This window comes from Macrobrachium nipponense, chromosome 1, assembly GCF_015104395.2.
Source record: "Macrobrachium nipponense isolate FS-2020 chromosome 1, ASM1510439v2, whole genome shotgun sequence".
In the NCBI taxonomy this organism is placed as follows: domain Eukaryota; kingdom Metazoa; phylum Arthropoda; class Malacostraca; order Decapoda; family Palaemonidae; genus Macrobrachium; species Macrobrachium nipponense.
This window is the reverse complement of record NC_087200.1, coordinates 197,601,916-197,629,568: the sequence shown is the minus strand read 5'-3', so window position 1 is coordinate 197,629,568 and position 27,653 is coordinate 197,601,916. Positions and strand designations below refer to the sequence as shown.

Here is a 27,653-nt window from a genome sequence, read left to right as displayed (position 1 = left end):
TTTTTTGGTCAAGCTATTACATCTAATAATGATGGATGATAAGGGAGACCTTAACTATGAGTCGGGCTAAGTTAGGTTTGGTTGGAATAGGATTGTTTGGCTATTTTGTATCCACATTTTGCTAATTTTCATTTCTGGGCTCAGTTCGTGTCGCTGCGCGAAATATCCTTTAATCCATTATTTCTAAGGTAAATGTACTAACACATACCAGAGAATAAATAAAATAAAGAAAAGGTCAGTACTACTGACTCGCTCACCCTCCAAGAGGGTGTCGGTATGAACACTATGGCGAGTGAGACCACTACCACGAACCACTTGCCAATAGAAATCTCCCACTACAAAACCCCCACTAGAGGGGAGCCGACCCACAGAGTGGGCAGCAACTACTACTACTCCATCCCATGCTGCCGACTGCTGCGCCTCTGGTGGCCATCCTTTTCAGTTAGCGCACCGCGTATACACGTGCCCTTTTTTGCTCTGTGTTTTTTGTGCCCCTTTCTTGGATTTATTAGTCATGGAGCGTACAGCCATCGCAGCAGCTAAGTTAAGTAATCAGTTGTTATTGCTATTTGGTTTTTTCCGCCCTTGAGTCAGTATTTGCCGTTTTTTAGGTATAAATACGGGCTCTAGGTCGGAAGCATGGCAGCATGGTTCTGCCTCGTGGCGGGTTCGTTCTTGGTCTTCCATACCCAGAACCTTCCCTTATTTCATTACGCTCTATTATTAGTTATCTATTTTATGTTAGGGGTCCAGCCTACTGGGTTTATGTCATGCATGCATGTCTTCTTCACCTTGCGTAGGCATCTTCCATCCAGACCCTAGCCACAGCTCTTAGTATCGGCCCCGGCTAGCTTTGAGTGGTAGACTTTCTTTCGAGTTAGTCGTACACTCCTGGATTTTTTCTCCTACTGATTTATTTTCTTTCTTTACGTTAAGTGATTTTGATTATTTATGTTTTAGGTTAGCCTACGGCGTCTGGCATTTCACGTAGCCTAGGTTATGTATTATTGGTATCCACCACTATTGCTTCCGCTCTTCAGTTCGGTTGCTTCTCTATAGCATCTCTCTGATTAGTTGGTTGCTTTATCCTAGGCTGTATTGTGTCATTGTATTACATGTTACCGCTCCGTGGTCACTACGTGATCACGGAGCAGCCAGGCGCCTGTCCAGTCACCTTTCCCTCCTCCCGCTCTTCCATAGGGCCGGGGGGGAGGGTTGGTCTGTCCACGCTCGCTCCATATACCCGTGCCTGCCTCCCTCTCTCCCTAGGCGGAGGGAGTAGGGGGGGCTGGACAGACCCAGACTGGACTCGACCGCTCTCTGGCTTCACGGCACGCTCGGATGACTAAGGGGGGGGACTGGCCTTCCCCCCTCCGTCGTTACTCCGTCGCTCCGTTGCTAGCTCGAGTCTGTTTCGCCCTCTCGCCCTTTCCTAGCTTACTGGTGCTCTTTAATCTACCGGAGCTCCGGCATCCACGTGGAAAGGTGCTAGTTCACCCTGACGGGCGGACTGCAGGCGTACAGTTGGTCTTTACTAACCACCCCGTCGCGCTGATATCGCGACACGAACTCCGCCGCGCACCGGACTTATTCCGGTACGTTCTATGGCTTTAGGTTAAGTATTAGTATTTAAACTATAGTAAGTTTAATTTAAGCTACCTTAAGCCAAATCCCTCCGTTGCCTGCTCACACCGGATCTCTCCGGGGTTCTAGCCTATTCAGGCGGTAAGGGAGGTGTTATGCCCAAAATTTTTTCGCGCTCCGGCATGCAGCGGAGTTCTTTTAGCCTCTAGCCTGTAAGTGATATCTTTTAGGATGCTCATGTATCTTTTCACTTACAGACCACCAACTGTGAGCATCCGGGATGCAATGCCATGCTCCAGGACCCCTGTGGGCATGAAGTCTGCAGATCCCATGCTCCATGCGCGACTCCGCACGGGAACCTTCAAGTCTGGTTTCACGAGACCTGCACTATTTGCTACGATCTGGTGAGCCAGCTCTTAGACGGGGTAAGTATTCCCAACTCCGTTCGCTAATCCCTACAAGGTTATAGTCCTTAAGTTTAATTTTAATCTCTTATTTTAAACTTAAGCTTGTTTTATATGGGATCTCGCATCCTCTATAAGTTTAGTTTAAACCTATTACTTAAGTTTTAATTTTAAGTTTAAACTTAAAGCTAACAAATACCCTCTCTTCCAGGCTCCCGCTGTTAGAGACACCGCCCTGGCAACCCTGCGGGCTTGGGTCGGCGGTTTTGGCAAGAACGCCGCCAAGGGACAGCCCTACATCCTTGAGAAGAGGTTGGCGGTCCTGATCTTCCCCGGCGGCAAGTCAACGGGTTACGTCGACCCGGCAGAGGCAGCCCCGACTATAGCGGCAATTCAGCAGCAGCTCGCCGCTTCGTTGACTGAACCAGGCCAGGACATCTCGTCGGAAGTCGCGACACTGGATCTAAATATTGAACCAATGGTAGGTGTTGACGACCTGTTGGTCGAGGTGAGTACGTTGGACGCCCAAGGGCTTCCCTTGGGCGCCACTGGGTCTTCTACTCCTGCTAACTCTCCAGCTTCCTTCCAAGGCTTTACAGGAGCTGAGCTCCTTTATACTTCTCCTGATGCTTCCGTAAGACCTAAGGTCAAAGGACAGACGGTTGTGAAAACCCTAAGTAAGACGTCGTCGTCGTCTAAAAAGACGTCGTCGGCGTCAACATCTCGCAAGTCTCCGGCTACAAACCCCGGAGCAGAGAGGTCTAGAGCTTCTGGGTCCGGCTCCAAATCCTCAAGGAGTAGATCTTCCAAGGAGAGATCACATACTCCGGCGGAGTCAGCCGTTTCTCCTCTCCCCTTGGTACCTGTTCAGAGTTACCCGACCACCTCCGCAGCAGCTCCGGCTTTGGATCCCAATGCTGGTCTGTTGCAACACATGGGGGATTTGGTCGGTTCTCTCAAAAACAGTATGGAGCAGATGTTCTCCCGGTTGTCCGACAGGATTAACTCCCAGGATAACATCATCGCCGAACTGAGCCAGGCCCCGCTAGCTACTCCCCCACCTTTCGGCACAGGTATAGCTCAGCTTCCACCTCATGACTCTCTGCCTCCGTTCTCTATGAATAACCCCTGGAGGGTGGCGTCATACGCCCCCTTCCAGGACGGGCTTATTTCTATCCCGGAGTGTGGAACTCGAAGGATTGAGGACTTCGAGTTCTACCCGGAGGATCTACAACCGCCGTTCATTGGCTACGCCAGACTCACTGCCGCTGCCATGACGCGAGATGACAAGGTCCCTAAAGAGACAGTCCTCTATTCACGTGACCAGGCTCAAAGAGAATGGCTCAGGTGCTTAGAGGACATGGATTGTTCTAATACGAAGATTCAACCCTTTAAGAGTCCCTTCACCATTTTCACAATGGAAGAGGGAACTCTGCTTCCCTTCCTTACCAAGATCGCTACGGTCACTATCCCAGCGGCCCAAAAGGGGGAGTCGTTACCGCAGCTAAAGGAAGCGGAACCCCACATCTCCTTTGCTTCCCTCAACCGGAGAATTGTGGGAAGACCTGCCCAACACTTTTTCGGCGGGCAAACTCAAACCAGACTGTGCTATGGATCAGTTTGGTGAGAAGCTGCCTAGACTTCCGGACAGCCTCATTCAGGCGGAGTTTGAGGCCAAGTCTAGGCTGGCCAGGTCTATTAACTCCATGGCCATGACAGAAGTGGCTACCATTGCTTACGGTTCCGAGCCACTGTTCAAGCTGATCACCAAGTCACTGACTCAAACGGTACAGTCTGACATGTTTGAGTTCGCCACAGCCAGAACGAATTGTCGGAAGCATGTCCTCCAGGAAGCAACTATTCGGCATGAACCGAATAAGTTGCTTTCATCAAACATCTGGGGAGCAGACCTCTTCCCCGATGCAATGGTAAAGGAGGTCCAGGCGGAAGCTACAAGGCTTAACCAAAGCCTTAAGGATCGTTGGGGTCTCACTGCAAAGAGACGCCAAGACCAAGCAGTGAGGGGTAAGGCTCAGAGGAAACCCAGACGTTTCCAGCCTTACCAAAAGAAACAGCAACGCTTCGCCCAGCCTGTTTCGGCTGTTCCGTTGGTGCAGGCGGCCCAACCCTCTACCTCCAAGGCCCAATCACAGCCTATCTATGTGATTTCCCCCCAGCCTCAACCTTCCACCTCTTACGCTGTCTCCCCAGCCTTCAACCAAGTGTTCGAAGGCCAGGCCTTTCAGCAGTATGACCGCTCGGGTAGGGGAGGCAGAGGTAAGCGATCCTTTCGTCAGAGAGGATCAGGAAGGTCCCTTAATAGAGGAAAACACTTCCGGGGAGGCCGCGGAGGTTACCAGCAACAATGAGAACTTCCAGGTAGGAGGGAGGCTGTTTCTCTTCCGCCACCGGTGGGGATTCAGCAAATGGGCACAAAGTATTGTGTCGAAAGGCCTGGGTTGGAGTTGGGTGGCGAATCCGCCCCCACCCAGACCTTTCCTTCAACTTCCATCCAAAGAATTGACGGAGTATGCGGAGGACCTCCTTCAGAAAGGAGCAATAGCGAGAGTCAACAGATTAAAGTTTCAAGGGCGCTTGTTCAGCGTTCCAAAGAAAGGCTCACAAAAAAGAAGGGTAATCTTAGACTTGTCCCGTTTAAACTTGGCCATTCGATGCGACAAGTTCAAGATGCTCACCATCTCGCAGGTGCGGACCTTACTCCCCGTGGGGCCGTCACCACCTCTATCGATCTTACAGACGCATACTATCATATCCCTATTGCAAGACACTTTCGCCCTTATCTGGGCTTCAAGATAGGAGATCAAGCATTCTCCTTCAAGGTAGTTCCCTTCGGTCTGAACGTAGCACCCAGGGTGTTCACGAAGTTGGCGGAAGTGGTCGTCCAACAACTAAGATCGCAAGGGATCATGGTAGTAGCGTATCTCGACGATTGGTTAATTTGGGCTCCAACAGTCGAGGAATGTCGCAAAGCAACACTGAAAGTAATCCAGTTCCTGGAATATCTAGGGTTCAAGATAAACAGGACCAAATCGAGACTCACTCCGGAGTCAAACTTTCAGTGGCTGGGCATTCAATGGAATCTATCCTCCCATACTCTGTCGATTCCATCAGCCAAGAGAAAAGAAATAGCGAAGTCAGTAAGCAATTTCTAGGACACAAACTTGCTTCAAGGAGAACCCAGGAAAGGATTCTGGGTTCACTCCAGTTTGCATCAGTGACAAACATCTTGATTGAAAGCCAAACTGAAAGACCTAACCAGAATCTGGCGCTCACGAGCAAATGTCAGGTCCAGGGACAAATTATCATCAGTCCCTCAGATTCTGCGGAATCGTCTACGCCCTTGGTCAAAAGTCAAGAACCTGTCAATATCAGTACCCCTTCAGTTTCCTCCTCCGGGGATTACCATCCACACGGACGCTTCATTAAGCGGCTGGGGAGGATATTCTCAGTTCAAGAAGGTTCAAGGAACCTGGTCACCCCAGTTCCGTCAGCTTCACATAAATGTACTGGAAGCAATGGCAGTGTTCTTGACTCTAAAAAGGTTACGTCCGCCAAAGAACTCCCACATAAAGCTAGTTTTAGACAGCGCAGTGGTAGTCCATTGTGTAAACAGGGGAGGCTCCAAGTCACGACATCTGAATCATGTCATGGTAGCCATCTTCTCCCTGGCGGACAAGTTCAGTTGGCACCTCTCCTCCACCCATATAGCTGGAGTGAGAAACGTCATAGTAGATGCTCTATCCCGATCAGTTCCTCTGGAGTCGGAATGGTCACTGGACAACAGTTCGTTCCAATGGATCCTCCGGAGGGTTCCAGGTCTACAAGTGGATCTATTCGCATCCCAAGCGAACCACAAACTCCCATGTTATGTGGCCCCCAACCTGGACCCTCTGGCCTATGCCACGGACGCCCTGTCCATAGACTGGAACAACTGGGAGAAGATTTATGTCTTTCCTCCAGTGAATCTTCTCCTGAAGGTACTGAACAAACTCAGGACGTTCAAGGGTCAAGTGGCTCTAGTAGCCCCAGACTGGCCGAAGAGCAATTGGTACCCTCTCATTCTGGAACTGGGTCTTCTTCCTCTTCGAATTCCCAATCCCAGGCTCTCCCAGTCAGTACAAACGAAGACTGTGTTCGCTTCCTCAGGAATTCTCAAAACCCTAACTTTATGGACTTCATGAAGTTTGCGGCTAAAAGAGATGCGAATATTGATCCTCAAAATATTCTCTTCTTGGAATCTGATAAAAGAGATTCAACTTTGAGACAGTATGATGCTGCAGTCAAAAAGTTAGCAACCTTCCTGAGAGAATCAGATATTAGAATCATGACAATCAATTCAGCTATATCCTTTTTCAGATCTTTATTTGAAAAAGGCTTAGCAGCTAGCACTATTACGACAAACAAGTCAGCCTTGAAAAAGATTTTTCAACTCGGTTTCAGCATAGACTTGACAGACTCTTACTTCTCGTCTATTCTCAAGGCTTGTGCTAGACTTAGACCTTCAGTGAGGCCTACGTCAATATCGTGGTTCTTAAATGATGTTCTAAAGCTGGCTTCAGAAACAGATAATACGACATGTTCATTTATAATGCTCTTAAGAAAAACTCTATTTTTATTAAGCTTGGCTTCAGGAGCTAGAATTTCAGAACTGACGGCATTATCCAGAGATCCGAATCATGTTGAATTTCTTCCCACAGGGAAAGTTCTACTTTCTCCGGAACGTAGTTTTATAGCAAAGAATGAAGATCCTTTGATGAGGTGGGAACCGTGGAAGGTTGTACCCCTTCCACAAGATATTTCTCTTTGTCCAGTATCGACCTTACGAGCCTTTCTGTCCAGGACATCCTCATCCTCATAGGGTCCTCTCTTTAAGAGAGAAAAAGGTGGTACTTTATCTATTAAAGGCATCAGGCAACAGATCCTGTACTTTATTAAGCAAGCCAATCCTGATTCCTTCCCTAAAGCACATGATGTCAGGGCAGTTGCCACCTCAATTAACTATTTCCAACACATGAATTTCGATGATTTAAAAAAGTATACTGGATAGAAATCGCTGACAGTATTTAAGCGTCATTACTTAAAGTCCTTGGAAGCTCTGAAATTTTCAGCAGTTGCGGCGGGTAACATAGTTTCCCCCGACTCTGCTTAGTCTTTAGTAGAAGATCCAGTTCTCCTTTCTACCTATCTCACCCAACAGTTCGTCTATACCTGCCATGTTCATCTACGTTTACCTTGAGTCTTAGCTGCTCTTATGATGGTATAGTGGGTGCCCCTTATTTTTTTGCTAGGGTCACTCACAATTGATTGTATTTAATGATCTCTTTGATGTGATCCCCTTATTTTTATGCTAGGGTGACACATCTTATTTACAATGGTTACGGGTTTTGTATACTAAGTCATATACATTCCTTTATTATATTATTGTTGAAGTTTGTTCTATTCAATTTATTATTATAATTGCTTTAATTTCTTTGTACATATTAACTATACACAGATGCTAAGCTCAACATATTCCATGTAAGCCCTGTATATATATGTTAAATTTAAGTTAATTTTAAGAAATATTATTAACCTTAAGTTAATTTTAAGTAATATTTCTATTCTGTATCATTGTGTATATGTATATCTATTAGCAATTATATTTCTTCATTTTATGTTATCTTTTATTTGAGACCCTTTTTTGTCTGTTTTATTTTGTTCTTTACAATCTTGTGCTATTTCTCTGGTACGATTTCGCGCAGCGACACGAACTGAGCCCAGAAAAGGGATTTTGACGTAAGGAAAAATCTATTTCTGGGCGATTGGTTCGTGTCGCCAGCGAAATCCCGCCCTGCCCATCCCAACGCTCAAGATTGTCTGCTAACTTCAGGATGGCCACCAGAGGCGCAGCAGTCGGCAGCATGGGATGGAGTAGTAGTAGTTGCTGCCCACTCTGTGGGTCGGCTCCCCTCTAGTGGGGGTTTTGTAGTGGGAGATTTCTATTGGCAAGTGGTTCGTGGTAGTGGTCTCACTCGCCATAGTGTTCATACCGACACCCTCTTGGAGGGTGAGCGAGTCAGTAGTACTGACCTTTTCTTTATTTTATTTATTCTCTGGTATGTGTTAGTACATTTACCTTAGAAATAATGGATTAAAGGATATTTCGCTGGCGACACTAACCAATCGCCCAGAAATAGAATTTTCCTTACGTCAAAATCCCTTTTTTATGCACCTAGAATCATGTTTCCCACTGTATTCCCCCATTTTATATATATATATATATATATTATAATATATATATAGATATATATATATATATATATATATATATATATATATATATAGGAGCAATTGTAATGTATTAAACAGAATTTGCAATGGAAGTTAAAACTACAGTGGGCTCCTCCGGGGGGGTTTGGTTCACATACACCACGAACAGCCTATTTTCGTAGTTCAAACACAAAAAAGAAAAAAAAATAAATGCTTATACTGGAGTACTTTAAATTTTATCCTAGAAAAAGTGCATTTAGTCCCGAAAATATGAAAATACAGTACGTATACATAGTGAATATTTCTAGTTGAAAAATACTGCAAACAGGTGAATCTTACCCCCGAATAATGTCTATACGTATTTGTATCATAGAGAAGTCCATGAATCACTGGGTCCACAAATTACGAGCCCGCAAATCGGGGGTGGGGGGGTAGTACTGCATTGGGATGTGTACTTGCACCATAACTAAAATATTTACTCTTCGATACTTTTTATAATTACGTTAGTGTTTTATTGCATGTAATGAATGTTTTAAGTTTATTTTACACTTTTTATTTTTCAATTGGTTGTTTGTATGCTGTTTTTACGTTGCATGGAACCAGTCGTTATTTCAGCAACCGTGTGGTGACGATCATAATCTACTGTGTATACTGGCAGTTATCTTGATGACATTTAACAATGGACACTAGCACGTTCAGGTATAGTGACATTTTTATATCTTGATTCTAAGGGTTTTATTGCCATAGTTTCTGCATAGGGTAGGCTATGTATTTATAAGGTCAGCCTAGGGTATGATTTGATTTGATTTATATAGATTTTTGGCATTATGCCAAGCCCTGGGGCAACTAAGGCCATTCAGTGCTGAGCCAAGGGTGTGGTAAAGGCTAGTATGAGTTGTATTAAATTCTACCATTGTCTTCACTTCCAGGGGTTTATCTCACCGGGTAAAATGTTACTTTACTGTATTCTAGATCTCTTAATTGAATTCAGTCCCTTTAAAGTCCATTCATATGCTGATCCATATTCATTACTTAAATCCTCCATCTGTTGTTTTAATAGGAAACGATCTTGCTCAGGTTGAAAAGTCATATGAATAATGTTCCCATTAACCATTAGGCTTAATATTTTTGTGGTCATTTTAAAATTACCAAATTTCAGCATTTAAAAATTTTTTACTCTGGTATTTGTATGGTAATAGTAGGGTGATCTTTAGTACTATACAGTAGTACAGTATGTACATACTATAGAAGTTAACCTACTGTGAGGTTGTGGGATGATCTCTGTCATTCTAGTTTGTCCCAGAATTCCAAACCCTCAACTCTGATTTTGAAACCACATAACCAAATGTGTTGAAATTATTTTTACATGAAGTTATTTGACGTATTCCTCAAGTACGGGCCTGACTCCTTTTATTGACTAAAGAATCAAATGATAAACTAGTTTTTTTTGACAATTTATTAAACATAAAGTCATATTACAAGTGTAGTTGACTGTGTTACCAGACAGAGTTCAAGGGGTGTGTCATGTAGATTGTCCTGTAGAATCACAAAACAAATGAAACAGTCCTGGTGCCGATTTCGTCAAGAGCCCTCTCATGTTGCGCAAATAGGCAATATCACAGACTACACCTGACGATTCAGAACCATGCAGCTGCCGGACACTACTATCCCCTTTCAAGGATACTATATATACGTATATGTATAGTAAGATCGTCTACCAGTGTTTTACAGATGCATCCAACACATATGCTTCACGAATAATGGTATGGGAAGGAGTGCCCTGGAGTTCAGAGATTTTTGCTTTCCAATGATACTGTTGGGGGAAGATATTCCTTCCTTAAAGAACTAACTGGCTTGGGACAAGGAATGTAAATGAAAGTCCATGATCCATGAAATATCCTTGGTATAAATTGGACAAAGATTTAATGCAAATCAAAAGAATAAGAAAAACACTAAGAAACTGGACAATTAGGTAGGAAACTAACTTTTTAGTATGTAAGAGTAAATGTCTTTTAACCAACATCCTTTAAACTTGGGTTGCATCCTATGCTCCAGTATACTAAGAGCTTCACTATGGAATTACAATTCTAGTCCCAAGGTGACTCCAGGTCCTCTATGGAAAAGAAAATTGAATTGATCTATACTGCAAAAAAATTTTTTTTGTTCAATTTGCTTGATAAACAGTATTCTTTAATCACTTTGGTGAGATAGATACAGTTCAGCTCTCTCAAAAGATGGCTGCACTGGTTATTTTGGAAATGCAATTCCAAGTGACTTACAAGAAATTATATTATGTAACAATGAAATGAGACCAATTGATGACACCCTACAGTGAATGTAACCTACTACTTGAAATTTAGAGCAACATGCAACTACCTCGCTCAGATTTAAAAAGTCATGAAATTAATGAGAAAATATAAATTTGTATCACATTCTATATAATTCATTTTTGGTCTATTATGGCAATCTACTTATTTAAGCACATTAGTCTTAGGTATTAAAAAGTATTCATCCAGAATCAATCAAGAGGAAGAGCCAAACCAAGAGGGTGTAACTACTACCTGACACCTCTTGCATTTCTAGTTAAACTACAGACTATTTTCACTATCAATGAAAGAAAGCAGAATGCCCTAAACACTTGTTATAATGAGGAATAAAAATATGTCCACAAGAAATACAAATTCTCTTCCAGCCACTGAGTGATTGATGTCAAACATAGGAGTACTTTAAATTCTTTCTGAACAATAAATGACAGAGGGGCTGTACAAACCTTACTTAAAATCTTAAAGGAAGTAATTAAGTTCTGTGACTGCCATAAGAGACCAACTTTGCTTCTTCAATTCAAATATTTTGATGCTGAATTAGTTACAATAACTATTTCTTTGGTGTTTTCCAGTTTACAAATTTCAAAATATACTCGCACACAAACACAGTTGATACAAAAACTAAAATAATAAGAGTACAAAACTACTAGTCTTTTTTTTTTATTGAATATTGAAAAAAGTAAGAAAAGACTTTCACACCATGATTCAAAGACTAGGAAGATTTACAGAAATCACTGTTTTGAGAGATTTAACTACCAAAGCCAAATCAAATCTAGTAAGAAAAGAAAATAAAAGGAATATAATTCCAAATTAACATCTAAAAAGATTTAAAATACAAATATACATATACATGTCAATAAAGGAATTCACAAAGTAAGAAAACAAATATGAATGCCAACTGTAAATGGAAGTGGTAGGCCATACCTTTATATCAATTTGAATTTTTCTATCACTAATGGAGATTGCAACTGAGAAACAGGGCAACAAAATTATTGTGCAGTAGCATTACTGTCCCAGAAGTGGATTCTAATGTTCTTTTTTCTATCACACTTCAGTACATGGGCAAAATTTAACTATTATAACTGATATATTACTAGCAATTATACTCTACTATATGTACTCAAGTTAATACATAATTTGCTGAAACTGCAAAACTTATCCCCATTTCTTCCAGATAATTCAGTCATGGTGGCCAGGAAATAGGTGGAATATGATATATTTTACTTTAGACCAGCTTCCCACGTCAGATAATATTCTTTATACGATAAAAGTGTACAGTATATAAATAAGGAGTTAACATAATACTCCAGAAGATTTAAATTACAAGCATCAGCATTTCTTGAGCATTTAGCATCACAACTATGCAATATACATAAGTACGATGACTATTTACTGTACTGCAAGAAGTGTTGTTTCTAAATGAAACTTCTGCCTTAAGGAAAGCTCACAACTCTTAGGATGTGTAGTCAGTTCATACAGCCCTTGGCCTGGTTATATAATCATAACATATGAAAACTTTATCACTGGAACATATATTAAACATGCCAAGGAAAGACTTAAGCTTGACTAAGAATGCCATTGACAAGAGGCAAAGTGCTATTGAAAATACACAAATTAAAATAATTTAAATCAACTGCACCAACACGTAAAGTTGTTTGTTGGCAAAACTTGCCAATTTTCTAACATGAATGAGGAAGCTTTCATTCATTCATTTTTAGAGAAATAAATCTATGAGGGAGCACTAAGAAGTTATCTACCAAAAATGTGCTTGGTATTATTATTATTATAAATGTGCTAGTTCTTGATAATTACCCTAACCAAAATAGTAAGAATGGCAATTGTTGCACAGAAATTGACCTGAAGAAATAATCACAAAATTCTATGGAACTGTGTTAGTATTTTATCCTATGAGGGTAATACAGTATACTCATCATACTAACAATGTTTACACTACACAGTCTACACATTCCAGAAACCATACAATATATCCATAGAGATTCAGTAACCAGTGCCATACAAGCAGAAGCCACTATATGTCTGCTATGACAATATAACCATCTTTTTTCTACTATGCTAGCCGTTACCCAAATTGACAAGTCTAGTTCAATAGCTGTATAAACCAACCCTGTTCAATTATAATTATATAGCATACACAAATATACAAACCAATATGTATACTATATAGTAGTATCCATTTGTGTATAAAAAATAGTAATATGAAATTTCTAATTCCTTGCTGATAAATCCTCTGCATCACAGTGGAAGATGGCCATTATGTCAGAGTGACAATCGTACAACACTATCCCACTGCTATTTATGGCACTAATTCCTTTCACCTAATGGATTTCTCTTGGCCAACTAATGTACCTTTAATGTCCTCTCCCTCTTGTTTCGTTTCAGGATTCTCTTATCTATTACAGTAATATAATATATCTGAATGTATAACTACCCAGAATTGCAGAGCTCATGTATATATATATATATATACCAAAATTGTTTTGTGATTTTGTCTTGAGACATGTCATAAGAGCACAACCTATTCTGGCATTTACTTAATATGCAATTAAGAGCTTACTGACATACCACTGAAATTTTAAAGGATAATTACTTACTACAGCCATATACTTTATGAACTTTATATAAATTTACTTTTCTTCAAATCACAATTTTCTTCAAACTGACAAGATGGATCACAACTGAGCAGCGACAGTAATAATCACTGTGAAGAACTGCTGATACTCATTAACACTCTCTGCTGCAATCAAGTCCCTTTGGCTTTGGTACCATTAATAATCAGAGAATGCTGAAGAGAACATGGCCCTGGACAGTAATTGCCAGTATCAGAGGGCAAGCTATGCTTTGAGTCATCACCCATGTACAATACAGTATTAACCTTTATTTTTTTCTATGGATAATTTTAGTTGGACTCTTATCATGTAAATTCCACATATCGACCTTAGTCACTGTAGTCCAGGGGAGATCAAGATTAGCAACAGCCACCTCCTTGACCTCCTGCCGCACCTTGGTTCCCTGTAAGCCCAGCGCCACTTGGTGCATGTTGGGGACCAATTTTGATGCCATTAGCCTGGAATGGATATAAAACACAGACAATTATCTAAGTCAAAATTATTTCCAAAAAGAAATGCCAGAACTGTGACAATGAATCTGTAATAAAGCCTCAGCATGTAGCACTGGTCATAGAAGAATTGACTAGAATATCAAATGGAAAAAATTATCAGACCAGTAATATATAAAGAAAAGGTTGATGGACTGCAGAGTGGATATTATATGTACTAGTTAATCTACAGGATGACAAATTGCTATAGTCAAAGATGGGAAAAACTTACTTCACAATGTGCCTTCATCTAGGATCATCTAGGAAAATCGATCACATACATCTAAAAACACATAAGTTTTAATTGCGTAAAAGATTTTGAGATGGCATCTGACCCAGAAGCAAGATAACCAATTAAATGGAAATTACAAAAGTAAACAGTCACTGGTAATTGTACTATTGAAATGTTTTGTACTATTGAAATGACAATTACCATTGAAATGTTGTACTATTGAAATGTTCAGTGTAAAAAGACACAAGTTTAACCAGTCTTTGTAGATTTTGAGAAGGAATCTGTCCAACAAGTGAACTAAGCGATTACATAGATGGAAATTACAAAAGCAAACTCACAGGTGATGGTCCTATTATCATATATTTACATAATATCAAGTGTTAATTCTATTTTTTCTAGATATACAAAGCAGAGCCTTTTGCATTGGAGTATATTTCAGCATGAGCTGGAATCGGTAGAAAATTTGGTAACAAGGTGGTTAACAGGTAAAGATGGAGGTTGAACAGGGGAATATCCCTCACTCACCGACCATTACACTCACTCTTCCTTCAGCTGTAGGGACTGAGAGGAACAGTTGAGGTAGGATTAAGTAAAAGACTGGTTTGTTGTGAACGGTACCTAGTAAACATAAAAATTTTTATTCAGACTATTTTTTTCCTATGGTCCTATGGGAATACAAACCATTGCCTTTTATATAGGAGACTTACTCCTTAGGTGGGAGGTCAGTACCCATCAAGTGACTGGAGTTGCAAGTTACCAGGAATACCATAATCCAGGTTGTCTTGCAAGCTAAGGATGCATGAAAATCCTAACATCTTACTACTTGAGAATAGTTTTTGTCTTTTCAAATGTGTTTCATGTGAGGTTTCTACTTTAAAATACTAACTAATGAAAACTGTTTTCCAACAGTCACTTTGTCTTTCAAATAAATGCATTAATCTCTCTTTGAATCTTCTATAGTACTATAAAATATTAATAAAAATTAATTGCATTTTTTCTTTGAAAGCCTTTTGTTTTGTCTATTTTAAATATTAATTATTTTGCTTAATACACTATGCGGCCCTAAAAACCTGTGTGGTCAGTGCACTAAGAGGTTTTCCCAGCCCTGGGATTAAATTTCTGAATTTTTTATTTATTAGGTTGGGTAATTTCAAAACTGTTGTTTTATGATTTAATTATTTTATTTATTATGTTTTAATGTTCCTGTGGGTAAGGGGTTGTTTAATTAATGTTTGCTTTCTTTCTTTTTTCATTGCAGTTTGATATATGGGGATGAGTGAGCGAGTTGCACCCACCATTACTTAGATAGCCACCTTCGCATAGATGTCCACTTTCACATGGATGCCCACCTCTCTTTGATATAGTAACGGTCAAGTATTACAAAGGATAGTATGGTATTTGAGGAGAGAAGCGCAGTGTGAATTGGACTAATGGTGAACTGGTTTACCAAATTTGAACTCAAGTTCTCAATCTTTGCTGTACAGTCCCTATTGGAAGGGATAAGTCAGACTTGTCTATCAAACATTGGAAGAGTTTCTGTTCTATGTGGGTAAAGTGAAAAATTCAGACCAATAGTGTTACATAAAGATTCTTAAATGACCGTCGGAATTTTTAAAGTTAACGAAATAAGTTTATATTCTCAGGTGGTTGTGGTAATACTAGGTAATCGTAAATTAGGCCGAGACAGATATAGGGATATGAGGATAGGTTTGATGAGCTAGGGATAGGATTAAGTTGCGTACTGTAATATTAATGTAATAAATTAGGTTAAGGAAAATCAGTGTTTTATTTGCTAACCTTCAAATTTGTTCCCACCATCCTGCTTCAATTGTATAAATGAATGCCCCTAGATATTTTGGCGCCCAATGTGGGGCCCTTTGATAAAAAAGTAAAGAGTGGGATACGCAATTGGAGATGATGGCGGGGAGCAGCTTTGAAAGGTGTTAGGTTAGGTGAAAGGGAGCAAGGTTTGAACCAGAAGATAGGTAGGCTGATGTGCCTGGTGATTAATATGCAAGAACAGTTGGTCACAACACAGGAAAGGGAAAGTAGATAATTTCCAAGAATGGAGGAGATGGATAAGAAAATGTGTGAGATGGTGAAGAAACTGGCTGTAGTGGCTAGGACTGAGCCCGATGTTAGGAAGGGAAGTGAGGACGCTGAGGCAAAAGGTGCACAGGAGAAAATCCCTAAGGCGGCAAGGGAGTTGTTAAGTAAGAGTAAGGGAGGATTCGTCATTGATAAAGACAGTATGAGTATGGAAGTGATAGGGAAGACAGCAATAAGAAAAAAAATAAAAGAAGAAAACAGAAAAGGGGAGAGGTGTGAGGAAAGAGGAGTCGAGTTTCTGGATTTTGAGGGATAGTTTGGACTCAGAAGTTGAGGATGATAGGAAGAGTGAAAGTAGTAGCAGTAGTAGTGATGGTTTGAGTGAGGTACAGGAGACAGAGGCTAAAACGATGTTCCTGAGAGAGGTTCCTTGGATTGAGAAATTTAGAATTGGAAAGGGAAGAGACATATGAGCATTTTGATGAGTATGAGAAGTACTGTAGACAAAAGTATGGTGAGAATGATAGTGTGTGGATGAAGTAGCTGGGAGAATTCTTGGACAGGCAGGTTGAAGATGCACTATAAAAGTATGTGCAAGGGTGAACAGGGTATGAGTCAGTGAGAGAGTGATTGGGCAGGTGAAAAGAATGAAAGGGAGTGTGGTATACAAAAAGGATGATGGATCTGAGGAGGCAAAAATGAAAGCTGGAGAAGAAGGGCAATCCTCAATGAAAAGCTGAAGTTGGGAGGATGGTTTGGGTATCTGGGTGGACCTGTGAGTAGATGAAGATGAACCAAAGGAGATGCCTGTTGGGTATGAGGTAGTGAATGGAAGGGCGTACAAGGAAGCTGTGGCGAGTGAGTGAGACTGAGTGTGATGAAAGCCTTGGTGGAGGAATGTATTAGAGACTGGGTGGAAAGAGGCAGAAAGAATGTGTGAGTGAATGTAGGGAATAATGGACAAGGGAGCTGGAGCAGAAGCCGAGAGAGGTTTTAGGAGTATAAATGTGGGTAGAGCAAATAGAAATGTGAACAGTAGTAGGAGTAGAAATGTGGGTAGAGCAAATAGAAATGTGAACAGTAGTAGTAAAGAGTGTTTCAAGGCTAAAGGGCTGGACATGTGAAGGCAGATTGCAGATGGTCTAATGGTGAGTGTTTTGGCTGTGGGAAGAGAAGACATATGTTGGTACACTGCCCTGCAAGCAAAAGGGTTGAAGTGTTTTTGGCTGTGGAAAGGTGGGACATCGTATGATGGACTGCCTGAGTGGAAGGACAGTAGTAGTGAGTGGAAGTTATTGGAAATTGTGGAATGACTGGACATTTTGCCAGGACATGTACAAACCCTCTGAGCAAGTGTGAAGGATGTGGAATGGAAGGTCAGGTGAAGAAGTCTGCTGCAGCAAATCACAACTCCAGGGAAACTAATTGTAAAGTGGGTTTGCTGTGAGAGAAAAGACGTATGAACGGAAGTATGAGAAGGACGAAAATGTTGAAGATAGAATGTCGGATCTGTTGGAAGTGGGAGATAGTGGTAAGGATGTAAATGAAGGATGTTTGGTTGGCAGAAGGGATAAGTGTCAGTGTGCACACCAGAGGGGGATATGCAATGATTGTGGTTGTGGATGTCAGTGGAGGACAGTACTGTGGTCTGGTTGACAGGGGAGCACAAATATCGTTGGTGAACACGTGATCAGAGATGTTGAGAGAGTGGATTGGAATGTTAAAAGGAGAGCAGTGAATGTGTCAGTGACAGGTATAGCAGGAAAGTCAGTTGGATGGGAAGAAGTGAGGTTGGAAGTAAAATTGGGAGAGATTGAGATGGAAGCATGTTTTGTGGTAATGGGAGATGAGCAAATTCCATGTTTCCTGTCTGGGATGAATTTTTTGAGGAAGAATGGATTGGTAGTGGATGATGGGGGAGGCAGCCACTCCCAAGGAAGGAAATTCTGTGGCCACATAAGACAGGTAATGACTACATGAAAGTTGGGAATAGGAACAATGAAGCATGCCTTTCCTTGTTCCCTCTTCTCAGAAAGCCAGCTCTCCATTCCACTTCAATGAAGAAAGAGCTATTCTCGGGAGCTTGGCAGGGTCTGACAGCTGATTAATCATCATAAAAGACGAAGCCGGAGAGGAAGGAGTCACAGGAGAGAAGAACTCTCAGAAGATCTGTAATAAGAACTTTAATAACGATGGATAGGGAGAGGAGAAGAAGCCGATTCCTGGTCTGCAGGATCTGCAGGAGCCTGTGGTGCTGCAGGTTTCTGAAGAGGCTGAAGAATATTATCTAGCTGCTACTGTAAAGGAGCCAATGATGGGTCTAAAGCAGAAGTAACCTGAAGGTTCGCAGCTAAACTAGACAAAACTGGCTCTTGAGAATTCGACGGCGACAAAATTTGGAAAGGCGCCACTCAGACACTTGTGCCTGCATTGTCAGTTGAAAAACAATTCCTAGACTTCCTAAAATGCTTGGGCGCTATAAGAGAACCATCTGCTACTTATGATATTTGGTCACTTCAGGGGGTTCGGCTGCAACAGAGCGCTTGGGCGCTTCAGGGCCCTCGGGCATTTTAAGGTGCATGGTGAATACTAGGCGTTCTGCTGCAAAGGACCACTCAACAAAAGAAGGGCACCCGGGAGAGGAATGAAAAAGCTCACAAGAAGAAGAGTGCTTTGTACTCAACAAAGCATGCTTACGATATGATGATGAATGTATGATCTCTTTCCTGACGTTCAGGAGAAGAAAAGCGCTCAGGACTGTCCAACTTCCTGCATGAAGTTTGAGGGCTGAAGGAGGGCTCTCTCAACCTTTCGCTGGGCAGTGGAGGAGACTGCTCCTTGAATGAAGAATGCCTCTCAAGCGGGCGAGACTTGTCAGAAAAGTGCCACTGGCGCCTCTTATTCGGAGAAGTCTCCCGAGCTCGAAGAAAGTCCACACAATTCCAAGACACCTTTCCAGTGGCTGTCTCTTGAACCAAGCTGGGATGCAACAGGCTAGTCCGAGGGAGTGACTGTCTTTGGGCAGATCACACTGACCTCCCTTGGGCCTCCGGTATGCCTCCCTGGGGGGTATGGCAGTGACATTTGCCTAGGACAAGGGTGGGCAAACTTTTCAGTCCAAGGGCCACATTCAAAAATTCACAATTTTGTAGGAACACAAGAGTAAAATAGGCAAAACAATTAATATTTAAAGTAGACAAAATATAAGGCCTTTAAAGAAAAACCGCAATTAGTTTTTATTAACATTTTTAAAGTACTATAGAAGATTCAAATGAAGTGCATTTATTTGAAATACAAAGTAACTCAATTGGAAAATAATTTTTATCAATTAGTATTTTAAAGTAGGTCAAATGAAACACATTTGAAAGACAAAATAACCTTTCTCTTATCATTTGGCGGACCGCATGAATTCCTTTGGCGGTCCGCCATAGTTTGCCCACAACTGACCTAGGAGAATCAGCTGAACAAAAAGCCACCTCCTCCATTGGTATTTCTCTTTTTTCAAATTTAGAAAACATCACTTGCATTGATGCCTTTAACTGGGCCACTGTGCTAACTATTAAATTCAACTTTTGATCAAATCTATTTTCTAAGCTTGCAAAGTGATCAGGTTCACAGGTGTGGGAGCCAAGAGAAGGAGTAGGTGGTCTAGGAGAATGGATTGATACGGGAGAAACAGGATTAATTAGAGAAGAAGCAACAGGAATATCAGCATTACGGGACAGAGGTATCTTAGTCTGGCTAGCTATCATTTTCCCACTGGCTTAAGCAACCGCATTTCTCTTTTAGTCTCTCTCTAATTTAACTAAATGAGAAGCTAATGTCTTCCATTTTTGTCATTCCATTTCTTGCATTCGTCACATTAGATTAATATTACATACCCGTCCCCTATAGTTAGTGCAGAGGGTGTGCGAGTCATAATTTAAGTTGGTCATTCAGGTATTGTAGCCTTCGCTGCAGTACCAGAAACTAGAAAAGCTGGTATCAGACATACCTAGCTAGCAAACAAGTCACAATCATAAAAACCCATCAAAATAAAGGTCTCAAATGAAAAAATAAAATTCAAAACAATGCTGAAAAGCTACCATAATACTTCACCAAATGGGAAGATGATCAAAATCCAAAAAACCAAACTGCTCTGTCAACACAGTGTGTGAACGTTACAAGCGGTAGAAACAAATTGAGGTATTAGCAGTCGTTCCTCTTTCTTACCCCGAAAGTGAGATGGTCTTGTCACCTACACAATTAAAAGAATCGCTACCGTGAATCGCTACTGGGTTACTTATACGAAAATTAGAATTATAGCTGACATACTATCATAAAAGAACTAAGCCAACAGTAATCCCTTGGTATATTTATGAGCAAATAAATAAAAAGAAGTCATGGGAGAGAGAGGGGCAATACATTCCCCAATTGAGTCAATGGTCATACTGATGATCTGATCTCCACTCTGTCCTGAGCTGAGCTAGTCTACAGTTGCCGTTAGTCATTTATGGACCACTGAAGTGCTGTGAACCTCTTCCCCACTATATTCATCCAAATCGTATGGTGCTTAATACTGATACTCACCAAGAGTTAGCCTGTCCACCACCCAAACCTATTATCGATACTCACATGATGGGGGCTATCCATTAACCCTTAAACGGATAACCTTATGAGTAGCAATAACAGGTTGTGGGTGGTGGGTGGATTCACTCATGGCGTGGAAAGAGGTTCCATTACTTCTATAACCCATAACTTCACTAATGACAACTTTTAGACTGGCTCAGCTCGCTGATTCTAGGTGGTTCATGACTCAGTTGTGTATTTGACTTCAAGGAGACTTGTGCTCTCTCTCTCTCTCTCTCTCTCTCTCTCTCTCTCTCTCTCTCTCTCTCTCTCTCTCTCTCTCTCTCTCTCTCTCTCACATGACGTCTTTTTATATATTTTTTGCTAATAAATATTCACGGGTTGCTGTTCGTTTTAGTTCTCATCTTTCCTGATAGTTTGTGAATTATAACTGAAATTTTGCAAAGAAATATTAAAAAAAACATGTTATCAATTTTGATATTGTTTGAGCTGTAATTATAATTTTACAAAATTTTGGATTATCTTGTACAAGAGACCTCACAATAGGTTGTAAATATAGTCTTTTTATAACTTCTCATGGAAGGTAGAGGGAATTTTTTAGAATTTATTTATTTTCCTCTTTCCATTCATGCGTTTTTTCTTAAATTGGCTGACCTAAAAGTTTCCCAGGCCTGGGGTGCTGCATATGTATTTTTTTTTAGCCCAACTCTTAAGGATTACAGGTTAAACTTTCTAAAATGCACTTGGAAAATGCAGTTCATTTTTTTTCATTTCATGGTATGCAACCATGTATATCAACATACAGTATTAAAAACCGAACATCTCTTCATGAAGTCTTACACTAATGGATTTCAGAGAAAACACTACTATCCTAGATAGATATGACCTACAGGAAACCGGGACCGTAAGTACATAAATATTTTTGTTCTGGTATATGAACTAATTTGGAGTTACCATATTTGCTGACATATAAGATGCACCCTTGTTTTACAAGGCTATTTTGCGGAAAGAACTATTTTAGTATGTTGCATCGTACATTTATTGAAAGATATTTTATTAAAGCGATTTTGTGGGGAAAAAATGTTCGATTCTGTGAAAGAAATACAATATTGTGAGAGTATACTGGAATATAGAATGAAATCATATGTAAAAATACACTCTACCTTCAAAGGAAACTAAATGAAATTTATCATCAACAAAATTATGTGTAACTTTTGTAGGTTTGTTATTTATCATATAAAATACTGAAAACAAGTAGAATTATCAGTCTGTTATCACAAACTTAAAAAAATTGCTTACAATGGGTTGGCAGTTTGTTATTTATAATATAAAATCTTGAAAACAAGCGGAATTATCAAGTCTGTTATCACAACCTTTCGAAAAATTGCTTACGATGTGTTGGCAGTTAGTCTGTCCGCCATTTGCAATGAGTGGATGTAAACTAAATCATAGCGCCAGCCTGGTGGCCTGTAGAGGTAACACATAAATGTTCCTTATTTATGGTAAATTTCATTTAGTGTCCTTTAAAGGCGAGTGAAAGTTTACATACGATTTCTTACTTTATTCCAGTGACTATTTTAATGTAATAATTAGGCTTGCCTTTCAATGTTTTATTATTAGCAACAATTTTTGTGCTTACCCACACTAGGCCTAGCCTTTTTTGGTACGTTTAAAAATATAAAGAAAGTGCACCTAATACGCCGGCAAATACAGTACATAAGACAGAAAAATCATAAATTGTTTCTGTAATAATGCTTAGCTTTCAAATCTCCATATTTTTCTTTCCTAAAAATTACTGGTGATGAGATGGTTTCTCCTGTTGTAACTTCATGTACTTTCGAATGCTTATATAAACTTTTAATCTGATGGTATACTTAAATATTTTCAGCACCACACAAAAACTTGAATTTCAAGCTCTCAGTAACTCACTAAGACTGCTGAATTAAACTCTATAGGCTCTACAAAAACACTAATATACTAAGAAATTCTTTACAAAGCACACAAACCAGCCCTAATCTAGTAGCATTTGATTCTGTAGTCTGGTTATTATATTACATAATACTAACAATGACACAGTGCAAAAAAGAAACATTGCACATAGCAACTGAGATCCAATAACTTACCTCATTATGAACATCAAAAACTCCTTCTTGGATCTTCTCATAAATTTCTCGAGCAGTATTAATGAAAGCTTCCTCTACATTAGCAGCTGTCTTTGCAGACGTCTCCATGTAGATTAAACCATGTTCACGAGCAAATGCCTCCCCTTCTTCTCTTTTCACTTCCCGCCTTGACTCTAAATCACTGTTGAGATATATAGTATGAATTTTTGGATAATAAACTTATCTGGCCAAAATACTAACTATAATGAGTATACACATACCTCAGATAAAAAGTCAACCAACTTAAACTGACCTTTTGTTACCGATAAGCATTATAACCATATTAGAATTTGAATGTTGGCGAGCATCTTCAAGCCACTGCGTAAGATGATTAAAAGTTTCTCGTCTTGTGATGTCATAAACTAAAAGAGCTCCTGCAGCACCGCGGTAATATGATCGAGTAATTGATCTGAATGCTTCCTGACCAGCCTGTAATTAAATTACAATATAATAAATGCAAATAAAGTTTATATAAACAACAGAACAAGTTTCACATACATATAACTTACAAATTATGATTTAATTGACTTACTCCACTCACTTGTAAGTGCAAAAAATTACTAAGAAATATATATATTAAAAATGTAAAATCTGTGTTGTAAATGAAATATAACAAACATGAAACAGTGAAAAATAAGAAGTATGACAAACATGAAACAGCTACATGCATTGATAATTATAAAAATCAATCTCACAAATCCAATACATATTACAGAAAGGCAGTAGTGATAGGTAATTTGCAAATCATATGCAGTGAGCTGACTTTCAATAGTCAGGAACCTGTCATGCTCAAGAGTGTGAAGTAGACCAAAAGACTTTCATATAACATGAATTAAAGAACGTGCAAGTTACATACATTTATACATTACTACATCAACTTAGAAATAACAAAATCATGACTCATGCCCTGTGTATCAAGCCTCCCACATACACAACAACAGGTAACAACCTAGTAACTACATCATTTTGCAGAATACTGAGTGAGGAAACAAAAGCCTTATGATTAGGAATTGGAAATCAAAACAAAGATACCACAGACAAGTACCCTGACAATATGGTAACAAAAGAAGCAATAAACTAGTACACTAGTTGTAATTAAAATATTCAGTTTCTTCTTCACTGGTATTTTCACTCAAAGTAAAAAGCAAATTGAAATTATCTGTGAATGTGTGAATGAAATATGTATATGCCAAATTAATATTCAGAGAATTCTGTTGAGTGAGTTTCTAGGGAACTTTTCAGAATTATTTGTATTTTTTCTAAACAAACAAACCAGAAAGCTTTTATATTGTGTACATTTGGCAAAAGCTGGTCTGGTCATTGCAACTTGGTAAAAAAGGTTGTTCACTGGCAGCAGTAAGTGAGGGAGTGGGGTAAATCACCCAATCACTTACATGCACAGCAACATTTTCTACTTCGACAGCAGTGCAAATGAGGGACCAATTACAGGAAAGATTATGATAAAAGACTTATGTTTCTATATCTAGAAAAAATACAATGTAACCCTAAAAACTGGAGATTTTTTTTCCTATGGGAATACAAATCCTTGTCTTTTATATGAAGACTCACTCCTAAGGCAAGAAGAATTGTCAGATTTCTGATCAAGTAAGAGAACCAGAAAAGGAGTACAAGAAAAAGATGATTCCTGTAACCTGTGCACCCTGGCAGGTGCAAAGTCCAGGTAGACAAGGCAGGGCCTCTGTAAAAAGAGAACATGGTGGTCTTAACAATAGGATAATCTTCTAGCGCCAGCTGGAAACCGGTTAAAAACAATCAAACATTGTAAAGCAAGGAATCTGTGGCATCTGGCAACTCATACAAGGTGGATGTAGGTCACTAACCAGGCTTGGAACCTTGTGACGCACCAGTCTTTCTTCCAACCAAGGATATGAGAGGAGCGGCTAGAGGTGGGCAGGTAATGTTAAGACTACAGGTTTGTTAGCTATAAAAAATACAAACTGATTAAAAATTTGTCATCTGTTCAACTGCAGAACAAACCCTCGGTCTTAACAGAAGGATTGACTTACACTTGGAGGGAGGTGCAAGTACCCTGAACTGGCTGGGGGTACAGCCCACCTGATCACCCTTCCTAGAAGATCAAATTCTAAAGGTGGTGGTCTTAGCCCGTAAAAGAATAGATGAACGGGTATATAAAAAACTCAACTTCTGGGATTAAACACAATGAGACATGTCCAGATTCACTGCATTCATGGATGGTAAAAAGAACTCTTGTCTGTTCAAGCAACAAACCACATAGGCCACAGGGATTTGTCACCACTCAACCCTCCCCTTGTCAGAGAGAGGATCAAGTGCTACTGACAGGCAGATTTGATTATTGCATAGGAACAAACCAAATAACTGCAACCAGTATGGCTACAAGACTCACCTGTATCAGACCAGTTCCAGTTTATGACGTATCTTATTCTTCAACCTGCCTGTAGGAAGACGAAATGAAAAAAAAGAGAAAGGAAGAGACCAGCCATCTCCCTCATTCTCTCTCCCACACAATCATCTTGGGTAAGATACAAACTGTCCCGCTGGGGGCACTGGATCAGCTACACAACTTGTTGGGCAGCTACCACCGGACCAAAGGAAAAAAAATAAAAGTGTCCAAGGACCTGTGGGCAATGCCCTTCAGGAAAAGGAAGTGAACGTGGTCTGCTTAAGCCAGTACCCAGCAATTGAAACTCTATGAATAGACAAGTTCTTAAATGCCAGAGAGGAACTCATTCCTCTGATGTCTATGCTCTAGCCTGCACAGACTCTGTGACAGAGCTATCCGGTGAGAGTATGCCTGCTTAATCACCTCATGCAGCCAGAACAAAAAGGAGATCTTGGAAACTTCCATTCTGGACTGGCCGGTGCTAACACAAAGTCAATGACACCTAGGCATTAGGTGGAGAATCCTTTAGATAGCAGCGCAGAGCAATGACAAGACAAAGCAAAAGCTTGTGCGGTTCACTGACCACCAATTCATTCAGGGAAAGAATTAAAATGAGAAATATGCCATCATGAACTGAGGGATTTTGAGTCTTACCTACGAATTCCAGGACAAATTCGAAGGCCACAGACCTCCAACCCCTGGTGTTTTTACTGTCATAACTCAGGCCATGAAGCTCACCAGCTCTCCTTGAGGAAGCCAAGGCCAACAGTTAGTGATAAAAATAACATCATAGTACACTAATTAGTGAATATTTATTGCCACATTAACCGGCAAATAGGCAAATTTCCTGCAAATAATGGGTTATATATTTTCCAAAGAAAAATCAGCGAATGTGTGAATCCGCAAATCTCGAGAGCGCAAATACCAGGGGGGGGGGGGGGGGTTGCCTGTATCATTAATATCTATATCGAGGCAAGAGAGGACTGCTAGAAGATCGGAGGAAGCGTCTGAGGACATCAAAGACGGCTCCCGAATCTTTTTCCCAAGGGCACCTATAGCCCAATCCATGACGCTAACTACTTCGAATAACTTAAAAAGGTTACAAAGATGGTCCATTTCAGCAGAGTAGAATAAGTATAGTTTTTTCTACAGTGAAAGCTGCTCTCCTAGAAGATTCGATAAGTCCAGAACAATCCCCTTGAGCTGAGGCAGAACCGCCCAAGAAGGGAGATTCTCCAGTTTCATAATGAGTGCCTTCTCTTAGTATGGCATGAAGGTGGAAAAGAGAAACAGCTTTCCCTTGCACTGTCTTACTAAACAACCAGCTTTCAACTTTGAAAGAACCATAGAAGTGATCTTTGAAGCTTCCGAAGGAGTAGAGTCAAACTGAACTAAGATCCAGGCGACATTGGGATAGCTGTTTTGAAAAAACCAGGATAAATTTTAAGGAAACCTCAAAAGTGAACCATAAGCCATTGGGGTTTATAATCCTGTTTCAATTCTCCCTTCTTCCTTAGAAGAAACAAGAGACAGGTGAGGATCTACTTCTCCAGCAGGAGGCAGAGCAGAACTAGTTGAGGGAGTAACAGGAACTGGCTCAGTAAAATGTACCTCAATATGAGCAAGAACAGGCCCCGCGAGGAGCTTGGTGTCAAGGAAAATTCCTGTGCTGAATGGCACTCAGAAGCCAACAGGGGCTTGACAGAAGTCAATGGCTCAATAACAGAAGGGAGCTGATGTGCCTCTGCATGCACCTGCGCTAATGGGAGCTCCTGTGCCGAAGGGAGTTCATGCACCAATGGGCACTTACGCATTGACGGGCGTTCCTGCACAAAAAGAAAATCCTGCTCCAAAGGGACCTCAACAGATCAAGTGAGTTCTGGCACCAATGGGCGCTCCTGCACCGAGGGGAGCTCTTGCACCAATGGGTGCTAAACAGAATAAGGGAATTCCGGCGCCAATGGGGTGTTTCTGTGCCAATGGGCATTGTGGCGCCACTGCAGAACCCAGAAGTACTGCACACTCGGACAAGGAAACACGTCTGTCTGATACCGAATGCTCAGAAAAAAGGCAATTGGGAGCTACTGAAGGAGACAGTGTGTGCAAGGAAGCCAAAAAACTAAGAGGGAGTTGGCACTCAGGGGCGCAATACTTCCTGAAACCGCTTGTTGAAGTGACATTGAAACGAACATGAAGTTTTTATGTTAAAACAAAGTTTAATGTATACTTACCTGGCAGGTATATATATAGCTATATTCTCTGTTCCACCTGGCAGAAATTTCAAATCTCGCGGCAAACGCTAGTAACCTATTAGTAGTTCAGGATACCACCACCCCGTTACCGTGGCGCTAGCGCCAGGAACCGTTCCCACTTGAACCAGATTTTTCTCTGACCCTGTCTCCTGAGGGGAGGAGGGTGGGCATTAAATTATATATACCTGCCAGGTAAGTATACATTAAACTTTGTTTTAACATAAAAACTTCATTTTAATGTATGACACTTACCTGGCAGGTATATATATAGCTGATTGACACATTTGGAGGTGGGTCAAAGACAGCAAC

General features: G+C 40.6%; 1 protein-coding gene and 1 long non-coding RNA gene across 2 annotated transcripts in view; one reads left to right on the top strand and one right to left on the bottom strand.

The window, feature by feature from the left end:
- LOC135219998 (uncharacterized) overlaps positions 1-15,489 on the top strand; it is a 40,285-nt gene extending 24,796 nt beyond the window's left edge. The window contains exon 3 of the long non-coding RNA XR_010315545.1: positions 15,188-15,489. This is a non-coding gene — a long non-coding RNA (uncharacterized LOC135219998). The remainder of the gene's footprint in view (positions 1-15,187) is intronic.
- LOC135219997 (ras-related protein Rab-2A) overlaps positions 10,144-27,653 on the bottom strand; it is a 245,670-nt gene continuing 228,160 nt past the window's right edge. The window contains exons 3-5 of the mRNA XM_064257282.1: positions 22,963-23,138; positions 22,671-22,851; positions 10,144-13,667 (exon numbers count right to left, since the gene is read on the bottom strand). Of these exons, the coding sequence (XP_064113352.1) occupies positions 13,569-13,667; positions 22,671-22,851; positions 22,963-23,138 (456 nt within the window). The 3' untranslated portion in view covers positions 10,144-13,568. The remainder of the gene's footprint in view (positions 13,668-22,670; positions 22,852-22,962; positions 23,139-27,653) is intronic.